This window comes from Beta vulgaris, chromosome 8 (genome assembly GCF_026745355.1).
Source record: "Beta vulgaris subsp. vulgaris cultivar EL10 chromosome 8, EL10.2, whole genome shotgun sequence".
Classification (NCBI taxonomy): Eukaryota; Viridiplantae; Streptophyta; class Magnoliopsida; order Caryophyllales; family Amaranthaceae; genus Beta; species Beta vulgaris.
In genome coordinates, this window is record NC_079209.1 from 45,053,790 (window position 1) to 45,068,703 (window position 14,914).

The 14,914-nt window shown below is 35.9% G+C and overlaps 1 protein-coding gene across 3 annotated transcripts; it reads right to left on the reverse strand.

Moving 5' to 3' along the window:
• Positions 1–731: 731 nt before the first annotated feature.
• On the reverse strand, positions 732–9,079 carry LOC104883942 (vacuolar protein sorting-associated protein 29). 3 transcript variants are annotated; one of them, XM_010668516.3, is made up of 4 exons: positions 8,924–9,079; positions 8,534–8,748; positions 2,308–2,445; positions 732–1,473 (listed from the first exon to the last, which is right to left on the reverse strand). In XM_010668516.3, exons 2-4 carry the CDS (start codon positions 8,663–8,665, stop codon positions 1,171–1,173), a joined length of 573 nt encoding a protein of 190 aa, XP_010666818.1. In that variant the 5' UTR covers positions 8,666–8,748; positions 8,924–9,079; the 3' UTR covers positions 732–1,170. The 3 variants fall into 3 exon arrangements, with proteins under 3 accessions (XP_010666818.1, XP_010666819.1, XP_048490303.1); XM_010668517.4 differs by having other exon boundaries at positions 8,534–8,703; positions 8,924–9,047; XM_048634346.2 differs by having other exon boundaries at positions 8,534–9,043.
• Positions 9,080–14,914: the final 5,835 nt, after the last annotated feature.

The window sequence follows — 14,914 nt, forward strand, 5'->3', positions numbered from 1 at the left end:
ATATTTCTTATTGACTATAAGTAAAAATTATAAAAATTTGATATTTGAAATCCTCGCATTAAGGCGAATCTAATAAGACCCCATTTGACTATATTTTGATATTATTTTAACTTTTTATCCTCAACCCTTATTGCCAAAAAAATCCCCTAGCCCAGCTAAAGCACAACTCCGCACCCCCGAACACCAACACTGAAATTGTACACCCAAGATCCAACCTGGGGCCGCCTCATGGAAGACAATAGCAAATACAAATCGTATTGAGCTCGTTGTGAAATAGATTGAGTATATGCATTTATCTTGTTTTGCACAAAATTTACATTCATTTTCTTTAGCTAGAAAATCTGTTGCACATCACATGAAATTGTTACACCCATGATCAACCTGGGGCCGCCTTATATCATAGAAGACAGAAAGTAAATCAAAAAAAAAAAAAAAAAAAACATGTTGACTACTTGTGAAATAGATTGAGTATATGCATTTATCTTGTTTTGCACAGAATTTACATTCGTTTTTTTAAACTAACAAATCTGCTACACATCACATGAAATTGTTACATCCAAGATCCAACCTGGGGCTCCCTTATGGAAGACAATAGCAAGTAGCAAATACCAATCACGCAAAGCTCTTTTGGTAAGTGGACCCATATCATAGAAGAGAGAAATTGAATCCAAAAATACAAAACATTTGTTGAGCTTGTTGTGAAATAGATTTGAGTATATGCATTTATCTCATTTTGCACAAAATTTACATTCATTTTCTTTTAACCAGCAAATCTGTTACACATCACATGCCCACGTATACGATGCTCCATGCTGCCATGCAACAGGATGCACAAGTGCTCTTCTACAATCCACGACTAAGAAAAATGGACCATCGCAACGTAGCACTACTTAAACAGCGTAAAATGTCACTACAGTGCAGATGCTGCATATAAACCAGACAAGAAGAATTTGAAGAACTCAAAGTCAAAACTAAGTAAGCAAGCACAAAGCCAGGTTATAAACTCACAATTGACAAACCCAAGTTACAAACCTAAGTCGATCTACTAAAAGCTTTCATAAATCATAACCAGTTCAAGACAACTATATCGAGACAACGAAAAGTGTAAGATTCACCGTCGCTCTGTCTCAGATTCAGGGGAAAAAGGCACATCTGCGAAGTAGTTTTACATCAGTGAGGAGAGTGGGGAGCAGTTGTCTTCTTAAAATCAATCTTATCCACCTTGACTTCACCGTCAATCAGCTCATACACGTAGACAACCACACGAAGCCCGTCAATATCCATGAGAACAAAGCTTGGATTGACGTCATAGGTGATGCTGCTGTATGCACCTGTGGCAGATCCTGGGTTTATGACAACACCGCCCTCATGCTTGTATGCTGTAAATTGATGTGTGTGCCCAGTCACGAGGATGTCTACATCTAACTGTCTCTGAAGCATGGCTAGAGAGTCCAAGTCCCCCCACGGAATAACCTGCAAGATATTAATAATTATTGCACACTAAGGAGAAGGACAATATACACGTAAATTCAATCATGCATTTATTTTAAGAAGTCTGACAAAAAGGTGACAGAAGGGGCACGAACAAAGGAAAAGCAAAATCATATTTACGTGTGCAAGTACCTTCAGTAATCCCCATAAGGGAGTAAGTTAATCACAATGGACATCAGTGTGTATAAATCTCTAGTCTGAATGGCATGCATCAGTGTCTGTTATGCATCAAGGTAAGAGAAACCAGGCAAACACACTCCAAGGAATCCAAAAAAGAAAGTGGCATTTCAATTCATCAACTACTATATCAAGTACCCATTAGTATACTAAAAGCCACATAAGAACTTATTAAACCATTACTTATACTAACTTAAATGATGACAACATTGAAAAGGAACAACAATTCCACGTAAAGTATACCGTACATCTACCAAAACCCCTTATATCCCCCCCGAAAAATATGTTGCTAGCAAACACCATTTTGCCCAAATGCACTGACCACAGTTGTACATATTACCTTCGTAACACTGTGTTTTATACTTTTATGTGAAAATTTACTGTCTCAACAATAATTACTTCTGCATTCCTCCATAGCTATGGACACTTTAATTTGTCATTCAACAATTACAACAACTAATCTTTTTAGAACTTTCCTATCGTCATTCGTCACTAGCCACATATTCATTTTTGCGGGGCCTGTCCCGCATCAATAAATAGTCCTCTTGTAAAAGAATATACATGAAAATGGTACCATTTTTTGCTGTTTTATATCACAGAAACTGACCCAGGGCCAACAAACTTAAACAGATCTCCAACCTGGTGACCATGACAAAGTCCAAGTTTGAATTGACCAATGGTTAGGGTTTTCATCTCAGGATAGCGCGTGTCTTCATCATATTCTCCTCGAGCAACATGGAGATCTGGACAGATTGTTTTTAGGTAGTCATGTACTTCCTGCAGACAACATCCTTATATGAGTGAGTCATAGGTACATCCAGGAATCGAAAAATAGTATTATGTTGCCAACTCTTTGTTCTCCTAACTTCTTTTTGCTAAACTTCATGATTGAACTTATTTTTACTCAACTAAACTTATTTTCTCTGAAGTTAGCTTAACTGAAACTTATTTTTCCCCTCTAATTTTTTTCTTCTTTTTGCAGTAACTTATTTATATTAATTACAGAAGAACAGAGCCTAACTTTCTAAACTTCACTAGCAAGAAAAGTATTTGCAGTATTTGTGTGCAATACAAAAGGAAACATCACAGATTCCACATACATATTCACACTGAGTGATACAATCAAAATCAAGATAGTCATCAGTTGATTATGGTTAATAACAAATTAAGAATTCGTCCAAATTTAGAATTCGTCCTTGTGCAGGCCGGAACAGAGAGAAACTACAACGGATTGTAGAACTAAAATCTTATAAGCTTCTCAGCTAGTGCTTTCTCTGTCCATTTCTCCCTTTCCCCAGCAGATAAAGAGAGATAGTGCGACTAGAATAAGAGTACAGGGAATTCCATTGAAGTGGCACTCAAGCAGCTGAATAAATTACAAGTATTCTTCCCTTCAATAATTTTATTTTACATGATTCAAAGTGAATGAAAAGGATAGGTGATGATAGCTAAAGGAGAGCCCCGCCTAAGGATTAGAGGAACAGTCACAACAAATTATTCATTTAGCAATTTAATCTACCATATACTGCCGTGGAAGGTGCTATCAAAAAGGGAAAAGGGGGAAAGAAAAGGGAAAACCAGTTATAAGCCACACAAATTATAATTTCTATGCTTTTCTTAACCTGAATCCTTTTAGAGTTTAGATGAACATCAAGAAGAGGCCCAGCATCTAAAATACTACGTCATTTGGAAGTCTGAGGTCTACAAGAAGTCAAAACTTCTATTGCGATAGTGCTTGGGGATAAACTCAATAATAACGATGGGTTAGAGACTCTGATGCGAAATGGAGCTACATCCTCTAACATAATTGTTACTACGGTGAGCTACTCAGATTGCCATATTTTTATGTGGCCAGAAGTTTGTTGAGAAGGCAAATGTAGACTTGCCCTGATACCTTCCAGATACATTTCGGTAGCTAATACACGAGCACAGGAAGCATGGAAGTAATTGTAACAATTCCATTACATAAAAGCTACTTTGTAAAAAATAAATTCAACTTGCAATTTATACAGAGCCGTATTGTAACATGTGCTATAAAATCACATACAATATCATGACATCTGTTATAAACTCTGAAGTTACTGCTTTAGCTTTTACAATCCATTGATACATATTGATTCTATTCAAATTCATATAAATGGAGAATTTATCTTATTACAAAGACATCTAATTTCAGCTCATTGGATTTCAGGCTTTGGTATTGCTGAATTCTTCTTGTTGTACAAATGTCTAGCACCTCTAAATCCTTCACGAGATAATAAGATATGCTAAAAAGTATATTTTCCAAGTAAAATACTACCTCCGTTTCACAATACATGCAACAAATTTCTTTATGAGATGTTCGATAATATTTGCAACATTCCTTTGTTTGGTAAACCGTTGTAAGCAAAAAGGCACTTGTTCCCTCATCGACCCCACCCATATACCCCCAAGTGCAGTAATTTATTCTTAATCACATGCGCAATGAAAAGGAACTTGCAGTCTTTCTCTCCTTTTAGTTCATGTGCACTTTCCTAGGTTTCATGTATTGCGAAACAGGGGTGGTATAAGAATCAGGCATCACATTGACGAAGTGAATTTTTTTATTTAGTTTGTCTATTCATGCCATAATGGCCAAGACATGTGACATAATATCCATCAGATGCAATTGCGAGACCAACCAAAGAATTTTTCTATAAAAGCATCATGAAGGTTCTTTTTTTTTTCAAAGTTAATGCAAGTTATTCATTGGCCTTCTACTCTACAGTGCTTGAACAACCAAAGTGCGCAGTAGATCTCAGCAAACAGTTTGTACGATATTGACAAATATACAGCAGTAGGACACCTAGAAGGACATACGTGTATAGAAGGATTCTTATCAAAAGGTGTTTATGACTCTCTGACCATAATGGTACTGGTGATAGCACCATTATCATCATAGAAAAGCTAAAACCTAAAATCTGACTTCTTCTGATTAGAAAGAAGCAAGCGTATCTACTAAAGTTTTGAAGTGTGTAACATTCTTATGCCATTATATTCCTTCGTTATATTCTTGTGCTAACAATCTTCTTTAGAAAGGAATAGATGCATCTAATTACTTAAATCAACAAAAAAGAAAATATTAAGGAAGCACTTGCACATGCCATCAATCAACATTGAATAACATACCTAATTGTAACATACTCAACTGGTACACAAGGAAATATACTTAGACATCATGTTTCAAAAATTCAATCCCCTCCAACAATTAGAGTTAGGCCTTTAGAAGCTGTAGGCCAAACCCCATCATCAAGATGATCCTTTATTACCCTCCTTTACTCCAGTCCATAGCGACACCTCTTCCATTGTATCATCCAACAAACAGTATTCCCTCCATCCTCAATTAATCATGATGTTAGGCTTGGACATGTATATTAGGTGTAAATAGTAGGGTGTTGTAGAATTTTCGGGTAGATCGTGTATAAGTAAGAAAAAAAAGGTGTAAGAGAAAAACTAACAGGGAGGCCCACATCACATTGGATATAGCGAGAGATAATTAGTGGAAGAGACCACATCACATGTGTTGCGTGGTTGGGATTATTAAATTATAAGGAAAATTATTTATGAATTGATCAAATAGAATAGATGACAATTATTACAGGAGAGAGGGAGTACAACCAAATGGGGAGACATACATCTCAAAAACGTAGTTTATCACAAGAAAACAAGTTTTCTAGGCATCTTTTAAACATAAAGTCCCAAAAAGAAGCCATCAATTATCACCTTACAGTTCAAACTTCAAGAAACTGGATCTTATGAGGAAACTGGAAATAACAAAGAAATGTGGGATAGCAAGCAAGAACTTTGAGGTGGGGAGTATGGGGCATGGTTTAATAGAGAGGTCTTCTAGAACTAAATTTCATTGCACTCTACTTATGTACTTATCTTGTTTTTGTAAAAACATTCTACTTATACAAGAGCACCCAAAAACCTTTGTAAGAGAAAATTTCCGAATAGGGGCAGCCAACAAAGAAGAGAACCAAAGAGATAGACCCTATGGAATGATCTCTTGGAGGCATGTTTATCATACCCGTGAAAGGGAGGCACACATTCTATTATCCACATTTACTGATGATGTTTGACTTAAAAAGGTCAGAAGAAAATATAATAATGCACTGGTCAACAATAAGCCTGACAAAAGTAATATATGAACAAAGGAGGAAGGTTCCTCACTCTTGGATTTGTGGACGATGATGCACTTATTGATATTGTAAACGAATGACAATATAACTATGCTCGTGGGAAACATCATCTAATCACCCGGGGGGGGGGGGGGGTTATTGAGCAACATCTCTCCCAAGCCCTAATGCAAGTGGCAACTATGAAGATGAAAAAGTAGAAAAAACTAAGTAGTTGTTTAGTACCCCTCAAAAAAGAAGTAGTTGTTTAGTAATAGAATCTACGAATCTAGTTGCAATAAGGTCATGTGGACAAAACTAGTGGTTATTATCTATTTATCTTTTCCATTTTAAAGTTGAAGGTCTTGAGACAGTTGTTTCATGGTTGTTATAAGTAGTATTTAACTTTTGGGAGGAATGAGTTTCAAAGAAATATTGTGACTTTCTAAATTAATTCTTGGTTTGAATTTTTGGGATGTTATATCTAGAGATGTTAGTATTCTACTATCCTGACACATTTTATGATATGCACAAGAGCGATGCACTCAAACTTTTGATCATACCGGCTCTCATTTCCCTTCCCTCACACTAAAAAATTGACATGAGGAAGATTTTTAACCATTAAAACATTATATCGCGAGGAGACAAGAGACAAGATCATACTCTTACTCGATATCACATAATGACATAACTTGAATTCTTGAAATACTCTAACGAGACTAATCCTAGTATTGTATCGCCAAAATTAGATGAATTACACAATCTTTCAACATGATGCTAATTTATATCCACATTTATAAAATCTTCTTCTGAAGGCCTCTAAACCAAACGATGTATTGAGTAAAATATAGGATAATGATCAAAATCTCACAGCGTAGAGTGGCCATTCGTCTCCTTTGTAGGAACATACATACCAAAAAGACGAGATCATAGCACCGATAATATGTTTTTCTCAAAACAACCTTAACTCCTTACATATTTAACTTTGATCTTTCATACATACTCCTTTCCTTTAAAACCAAGTATTTCGTCCCATTCTTGAGAAAGATGTTTTTTTCTTAACTCAAGAATCTTACATTCTCCTAACCTAAAACGCCAAATACATAAATGGCCTTCCGACTTCCACTTCTTAACCGTACAAAGTACTTCAATCTATCTCTTAAGTTTTCCTTCACACACTTTTCCCTCATACAAAGATATAATCCTTCAATATCACCCATGCAATGTATACAAATATGGTCCATAAATCCTAGTGGATTAAACTCCCAGCTCTAAGGTACTCTACTATAAAGGGGACATGGCATGCCCACTCCGAACTCCCACTGACCCTCGTGCTGACAAAAGGTCCCGCTTTACTGAGTAGACTCTTATGATACTTCTCATTGTGGAATTAGGCTATGTTTAGTTCACCTGAAATTTTCTGATCTGAACTTATTTTTTCTGATCTGATCTGATTTATAAGATCTTATCTTTTAGATTTTTCTCAATATATAAGAAAAAATATAGTCATGTGGGGTCTTGTTTGATTCGTCTCAATGAGTACTTTATTAATATTCAATTAATATAATTTTTACTAATATGCAATGAAAGATATTTAATAGTAATAATGATTTTTAAATATAAGCATGATCTGAACTGATCTGAACTTATTTTTTCTAATCTGATTAGATCTGAAATAAGCAAAAATAAGTTGAACGAGACATAGCCTTACAACACAGGCTACATTTCATGTGCTGAAAATTTGGTATGCTTTAATCGCAATGAATAATAATGAGTTTAAGTACCACTACACAACCTTCAGCAATGTTTCCTAACTGGATACGGAAAGAATTCGTGCATGGCTCTAAAAGTCAGATTTACATGGACCAAGAGAGTTCTAAGTTTTTGTTCGCATAACAACATATGAGAGTTCCTGTGGCTAGAGCCCTCCCCTCCCCTTACTTTCCGAAACTCTAACCAAGTAAACGAAAAAGATTGCTTTGATAAATACAAACAAATGCATCATTGGGAATCCTAAGAATGTGATTGCTTCACTCCCATTGGCAACAAGATGGCTATATGTTACTTGGACCAAGTAGTAGTGCCAAACATAAGTATTAAGTACATGCTTAAGTATCAGACTTTGCAGCCAACGATTTTAATTTTAAGCCAACATTTCCTTCTCCCATGAGGTCCTTTTTAACCGTTCATATTTTCCTTAGCTGAGAAGGAAGACCTATGAGGCCAACATGTGTATAGAGATATTTTTTCACTAGTTTCATGAAGTTAAATTTTTAGATTTATATGCATTCACAACAAAGAAGCAAGCCAGCTTTTGCACCCCATGGTTCCAATTTGGTAGCACAACATCTTTGGAAAAATTATCTACCCACAAAAATCACCCTTTCTCTTCGAAGCAAATCTTCGTAATTTTGGGCAAAATTTACTTAAATATAGAGCCACCAAATTCGTTCTCGGGATAACCATCTTATCAATGTATCATTGTATCATACTTTAATTCATAAAAAGTAATTTTGGGCACTTTTTTTCTTTTGTTTAATTTTGTAATTCCAGACATTGTAGCCCAGATCATATACAAACACAAACAAAAACAACTCCATGATCATTAGCCAGAAAAATCAAACAAACTGAAATAATCTCAAAAACCCATCTCACAAAGAGAAGTACAAAAATGATGAGCTAGGAAGCAAGACTTAAAAAAAAGTCAGAGGAGAGAGAAAGAAGCATACTTTGGAACAGAGATTACCAGTGCAGATGATGTGTTGAATCTTGCCAGGAACAAGCATGGACTTGAACTTGGCAGGGAGATCAGGTGATCTATGTGGGATATGTAAATCCCCTATTGCTAATACCAGCACCATATTCCAGTGCTGTATCCAACCCACTGAACCCCCAAAATCTGGATTTTGTTGAATTCTTTCTTACTCAAATATTTAATGGTGAACTGCAAAATTGAAATCTTAAAACTCACAATTGTAAAATTAGTCCTAAATAAACCTTTAATTTTATGGAATTGTCGAAGAAATTCTTCAATTTCTTTCCTCGAAAAGTTACTTGAATTGAGCAGGAAATACTAAACTGAAGATGGAAAACAAAACTGGAATTAATGAATTATGAACCTGTAATCTGTAGAGAGAGATGCAATTTCCTTGTAACCGCGCGAATTTCTACGGATTTAGAATATGGAGTTAGGGTTACAACCTTCTTTTCTAGTGAAATTTGCTAATTACATCCTAAACACCTTACCTTTGACTTTTTAAAGAAAAGTTATTAAATACACAATCCTAAAACAAATTAATATTTACTAGGATTTTTTTTGTTAGAAAGTATCTTATAAACAAAGTTTTTTTTTGAAACAATACTCTATAAAAAAAATTGTTGTGAAAAAGTACTTTATATTTTTTTTTTTTGTGAATGAGGACATTTTGCCGGATTCTCGGAATTGCCACAAACTCCGGCATTGACTATGTCACGTAGTAGTCACGTGATCATTTAATCTAAAAAAACTCCAAAAAAAAATTTCATCCCCAAATTTCCTCCAAATTCCTTTATTTTCCCTCTTCTTCTCTTCATTGTATTATCATTGAATGAAAAAATTGAATTAAAATCTACTTGCAGACATTGCAAGCGAATTGATTTGAAAGGTAAGTAACTGGCAGACGACTCTATGGTGGATTAGGGTTAACAAGTAAGTTTTTTTTGATAAAAAAAAGTCTCTGACTTTCTTGTATTTTTCGTCTACTTCCTTTTGCTTACGTGTTTCGTTGTCCTTTTTCAATGGGTAAAGATGGTGGTCCTCGATCAAAAGTTGAAAGTTAGAGATAAAAAGGACAAGTTTGAAGTTGTTTAAAGGCATAGGTAAGTTTTTTTATTTATTTTTGATTTTGGTATTTGCAATTTAAAATTAAAAGATTAGTGGTAGATTCTTAGGTTTATGTTTGTTTATTTTGCTTGAGGTTTAATAGTAGAGTAAACATTTATTATCCATGGTATAAGTTAATGGCACTTGTGAACATATATTTGTATTATGGTGGAAGATTTTTGACAAATTCGTAGAGGAAAAAAATAACTTATGAACCTGGGCCTGAAAATTATGATGGAATTAGTTTGCACAGTAGAGTAGACGAAGTTTTTTATTTTGAATTTGTGGATTGGAATAGGAATGGATTAAAATTCAAAGATGTTGGAAAGATTTGATCTAGGAGGAGGGGTTATACAATGTTTAATGGGAAAAAAATGAGATAAAGGATGATAGTGACATCCCTGAGTTTCTTAATGCTCCTAAGTCACATGGAGCATACTATTTGTATGTGACTCATTGTGAAGAAGGGGAGAGTTTAAATGATAATGCTGATGAGGGCGAGAGTAATGGAGATGAGCGCGAGAGTAATAACAGTGGACATAAATGCAAGTCAATAGGACCTCCACAATAAAAAGGGGGTCCACAAAAAGATGTAAATGTAGTCCGAACACCTCGTGTTGCTAACCCTAGACCTAAAAAACCACAGCTATAAAACCAGTGAGCAAGGAGCAAACGAAAGGGACCCAACCTTTACCTCTTTCCAGGTCAAAACAAAAAACAGCCTAATTCTAGATCTAAGGTAAACTCTAAGTCTGATAGAAGGAAAAAATATTATCCACAAGGCTTGGAAGATGAAGGTGAGCCAGAGGGTATAGGTCAACCAATGGGTGCAGGTCAACCATTAGGCAAGGGTGAGTCAGTGGGTGAGGGTGAAGATTCAAGTGAGGTTGAATTAGGGGTTGGCGATTCCGAGTAGGATGATAGTGATGAGGTGTAAGTGATGGAGACTTTGAGGATGACAATGATGATGACGTATTTGCTGAAAATGTTGATGAAGGTATAATTGAGAGGGTGACAAGGAGCTCAATTAGGTGGTATTGATGGTATAATTGAGGATGACAAGGAGCTTGTTTGCCTATCAGTAAGTTAAGAAGGATGATTTAAATATCTAATTGTTAGATGAAGAGGAGTTGATTGATGATGATGATGATGATGAGGTGGCTAGCTTGGGTGGAGTTGATGATGATCTGGGGTCACACTACTCTGTCTTTAACCCTACAGTTGATTTCAAGGGAAAAATCAACTTGACTTTGGGACTTATTTTTGTTCCAGTAACTGTTTTAAGAAGGCACTAAGGTACCATGCCATTGATGTAGGCTACAGCTACTACTTTCTGCATAACAACAACAAGAGAGTAAGTGTGTACCGTGTTAACATGTGTGACTGTAAGTGGAAGAACAATAAAAGAGTTAACTACACATGTGAAGGGAAGAAGTCCACTTTCAAGGTTCATTGCAAGAAAGTGAAGCGTAAGGCTACATTTCAAATAAAGAGCCTTAGGTTGGAGCATAACTGTGGTAGGCAACATGAGAGCAATAAAGTAACCTCATAGTACCTAGTTGAGAGGTTCTTAGATGAGTGGAGGGACACACCATCTTGGAAGTTGGATGAGTTTATAAAAAGAGCAAGGAGGGTGACTAGTGTGCAGCTTGAATACTACAAGTCAACAAGTGTTATTATGCTAGGCAAATAGAAATGATGATGATTTATGGTGATGCAAGTGAACAATATGGGAAAGTTTAGGAATATGTTGACGCAATCAAGCAACACAATCCTGGTTCCATAGTAATGGTGAAGGTGGCAGGGGTGGAAAATGAAACCTTTTACTTTCAGAGACTTTACATCTGCTTGCATCCTTGTAGAGAAGGCTTCATGGCAGACTGCAGGCCCATCATAGGGTTGGATGGTTACCACCTTAGAGGCCCGTATCCATGAACCTGTCTAACTCCAGTTGCCAAGGATGGAAACAACAATCTGTTTCCAGTGGCTTGGGCCATTGCAGAAGTGGAAAATAGAGAAACTCGTGCCTGGTTTTCAGAGCTACTAGTTAAGGACATTCAGAGTGTTGCACAAGCAATGACATGGGTTAGAGAGGGACCACTGCTGACATCACTTACATGTCAGATAGGCAAAAAGATATGGTTCTCACCTTTCATAAGGTAGTTGAGTATGTTGAGGAGTTCGTTTGTGTTGAAGAAGAATTTGAGTTCAAGACTACATTTCTGATGATTTTGTTAGGTGATTTTCTATGCCCCACAACTTGTCGATGGCTTGAGAGTAAATTATTAGTTGCAGCACGATTGCGATGGATGTAGCTAAATATGACTAGTGTCCACTTGTTTTGGAGAAGCTTGTGGAGCACGGTCGTAACTTTACGGAGAAGTTTTATAGGGATGGATTTGCAAAGGGCTGTGGTGGATGTAAATATTTCCTTACGGTTAGTTAAATTTCTTACATATTCACATCTTAACTTAACTTACATATTTTGTTGTTGCTGTAGATTAGGTATTAGACTAACACCTACAAACTGTATCTTTACTACTAAACTAACACCTAGAAAATGTATATGTGTAGATACTTACTTGGATAAGCTAAACCGTCGTCCCGTGAATTGGGGTATGTTTCCTAGAATAAAAGTTTGGTCAGTGAAAGATGAGAATGTAGCGAAAGGTGAGGACAAACGTGTTTTGGAAGAAGTTGGAGAGGTTGCAGCGGGATGGAGTAATTCCCATATTGTACGGTCCGTAACCAAGGAGTTGAAAGGGGTTCCAACTAATAGGATATTTGTGGTAACTTTTACATTGGAGTTGGTGTTTTTCATGATTTTTATTGAATATGGTTGTTAAAAGTATATTGGACATAGGTATTTGGGCCAGTGTTGAAGGGAAGTCATTGGTGGTGTGCCGCATTATGTGTGACATGGAGGAAATATGGGTCATGGATCCAAAGTGCGACACACGCCTTAAGGAATACCGTGAATCCACACACAAACTGACAGGTGATTGATAATAGAAAACAATACTTTGTGGGAAAGAAATAGTGTGAGCATTGATTGTCAAACTGTAACATCGGGTATTAGGAGCGGACTTATTTTTTTCCGCATTTGATTAACATTGGGTGACTGGTGAATTGGTTCATAAGTGGCCTAGGAAGGATGTATTGATGGCTTGTGGATCTATTGGGTGAGTTATATCTACCTTATGTATGTTGAAATTTTTATGTATGTTGAATTATAATGTAATATGCTTAAATTAGGTGCGGGATTCACATGCTCCTTGCTATTAAGGGATGTGCAGCAAGGCTCCAATTTGAGTATTGTCTAGTAAGTTGAATTGCTGTGATTTGGATTAACTTTAAATTTGTTATGAAACTTGATAAGTAAGTTAAACCTGTTGTTGTGATGTGTATCCAGCCCAGGAACCTGAAGGAGGAGTGCGGGTGGCCTTTAACAGAAGACATTCTATGTGATGAGAAACACGGTGAAAGATAGTATGAAGGCGATGCTGGAGCGGGAATGAATTTCAATAAAGTTTATGGACTTTATGTTTCTTGCAAGTTTTGGAGTGTAAATGGTATATATGTTATGGACTTACTGTTTGTTGATTAGTTATGGGGAATGATGGTTGATGGGCCAGAAGGTCGCAACACAACATAATTTTGTATATGATAGCAAAGAATTGTAATATAATTTAGTTAGTTAGTTGTAATTAATACAGTAATTTTGTTAGTTAGTTGTAATTAGGGACCGACATATATGGCAAATTTTGTGATATGATATTTATTTAAGGCCATATTTTACAAAAGGCAGTACACATTTGACATTCTTTTACATTAAGTTGGACCTGGATTTATGGCGGTGTGGTGCTTAGGCCAAAGTTTGTACTTGGTTCATCCTGTAGGCCAAAATTTGTGATACGAAAAGTAGTCATAGCTCGCGGTAGATGTGAAGTTTGAACTATTGTTGCATGCCTTGTGGTGTTGCTACTATCATTGTATTGCTTTTTTAGGAACAATCGTGTGTGGATGAATGAGCTCCAATATGTCCTGAGACACGATTTGACTTCCCTATTGGAGGAGGTCATTGTGTCCACTGTCCTCCAAGAAGAGTCAATGACATCAGAAACCTCGTTAGTGAGTAGGATAACCATGTTGTAATTGTTTGCCAATAATTTAAGTGAATTTGCCACTAAGGAGAGGAGGATCAATATTCTTGGTAGCGCATCGTAGGCGAAGTATGACCTACATAGGGAAGTAATTGAATCAAAAACGACCATGTGCAATGGGCTCGGTATGTCAAGTGAGTCTTCAATTAACGACTTCAAATTATGTAAGACAATGAGCATTTCATCAGGGGTTGTCACTTGTCTAACAATAACATTGTCAAGTAGGTTCTCCCCGGAATCATACAACGTAGAACTGCGACGCTTTTTAACCCATTTGGCGACGCCAAAAAGCATCGCTAAATTTGCTTGCGACGCTGTCTAAAAGCGTTGCGATAATTGAGTAGGTAATTTACGACACCTAAAAGCGTCGCCATTCTCGACGCTTAACATAGTCCTTAGTTGTCTCATCGCGTAAAAGCGTCTCCATTCGCGATGACTTACAACACCTTATCGCGTCTAAATCTGGACGCTTTTTGACGTCGTCAAAAGAAAAGTTGGATTCAAATTTTAATATTTATTTGGCAAAATTTCATGGCTATAAAATGTATTTCGATTTTTGTAGTCCCTTTTGCTATTTTTCCGAATCAACAAATATATACATACATATATATATACATACATATATATATACATATATATATTTATATACACACACATATGTACATTTACTAGCTCTAAAATAAAACAAACATTGAAACTTGAAGATATATAAGATAAAAAAAATACTTTGATCAATATATTATAAATGTATACTAATATAATTAAAATCCCTATAAATATTGCATATTCACCAAAATCCTAGCCAATATTTTTCTATAAACATAATTCCAAATTGTATGTCGTAGTTGAGTCTAATAAAAATACCAAAGTGAAGTAGCCTTGAAAATAAGCTAACTAATAAGATCTATCGCGCTAGCAAAATAGATGACGATACGATAGTAGCTACTTTGAAGTCATCCGTTCTTGATTTGTTGCACCTTCAATATTTTCAAGTACCTTCAAAAGGAGAAAAAAAAAGACAAAAAATATAATCAGTAATGATAATATAAAAGTTTAGAGTTCGTCAAATTGAAAACTATATAATG

Bases quoted from the DNA above. Each gene is read 5' to 3' on its own strand.
- LOC104883942 (XM_010668516.3), bottom strand. From the start codon at position 8,665: ATGGTGCTGGTATTAGCAATAGGGGATTTACATATCCCACATAGATCA. The intron at 2,446-8,533 runs GTATGCTTCTTT...TGTTGTCTGCAG, and splicing joins CTGGTAATCTCTGTTCCAAA to GAAGTACATGACTACCTAAA. The intron at 1,474-2,307 runs GTTGGAGATCTG...AATATCTTGCAG, and splicing joins GACTTTGTCATGGTCACCAG to GTTATTCCGTGGGGGGACTT.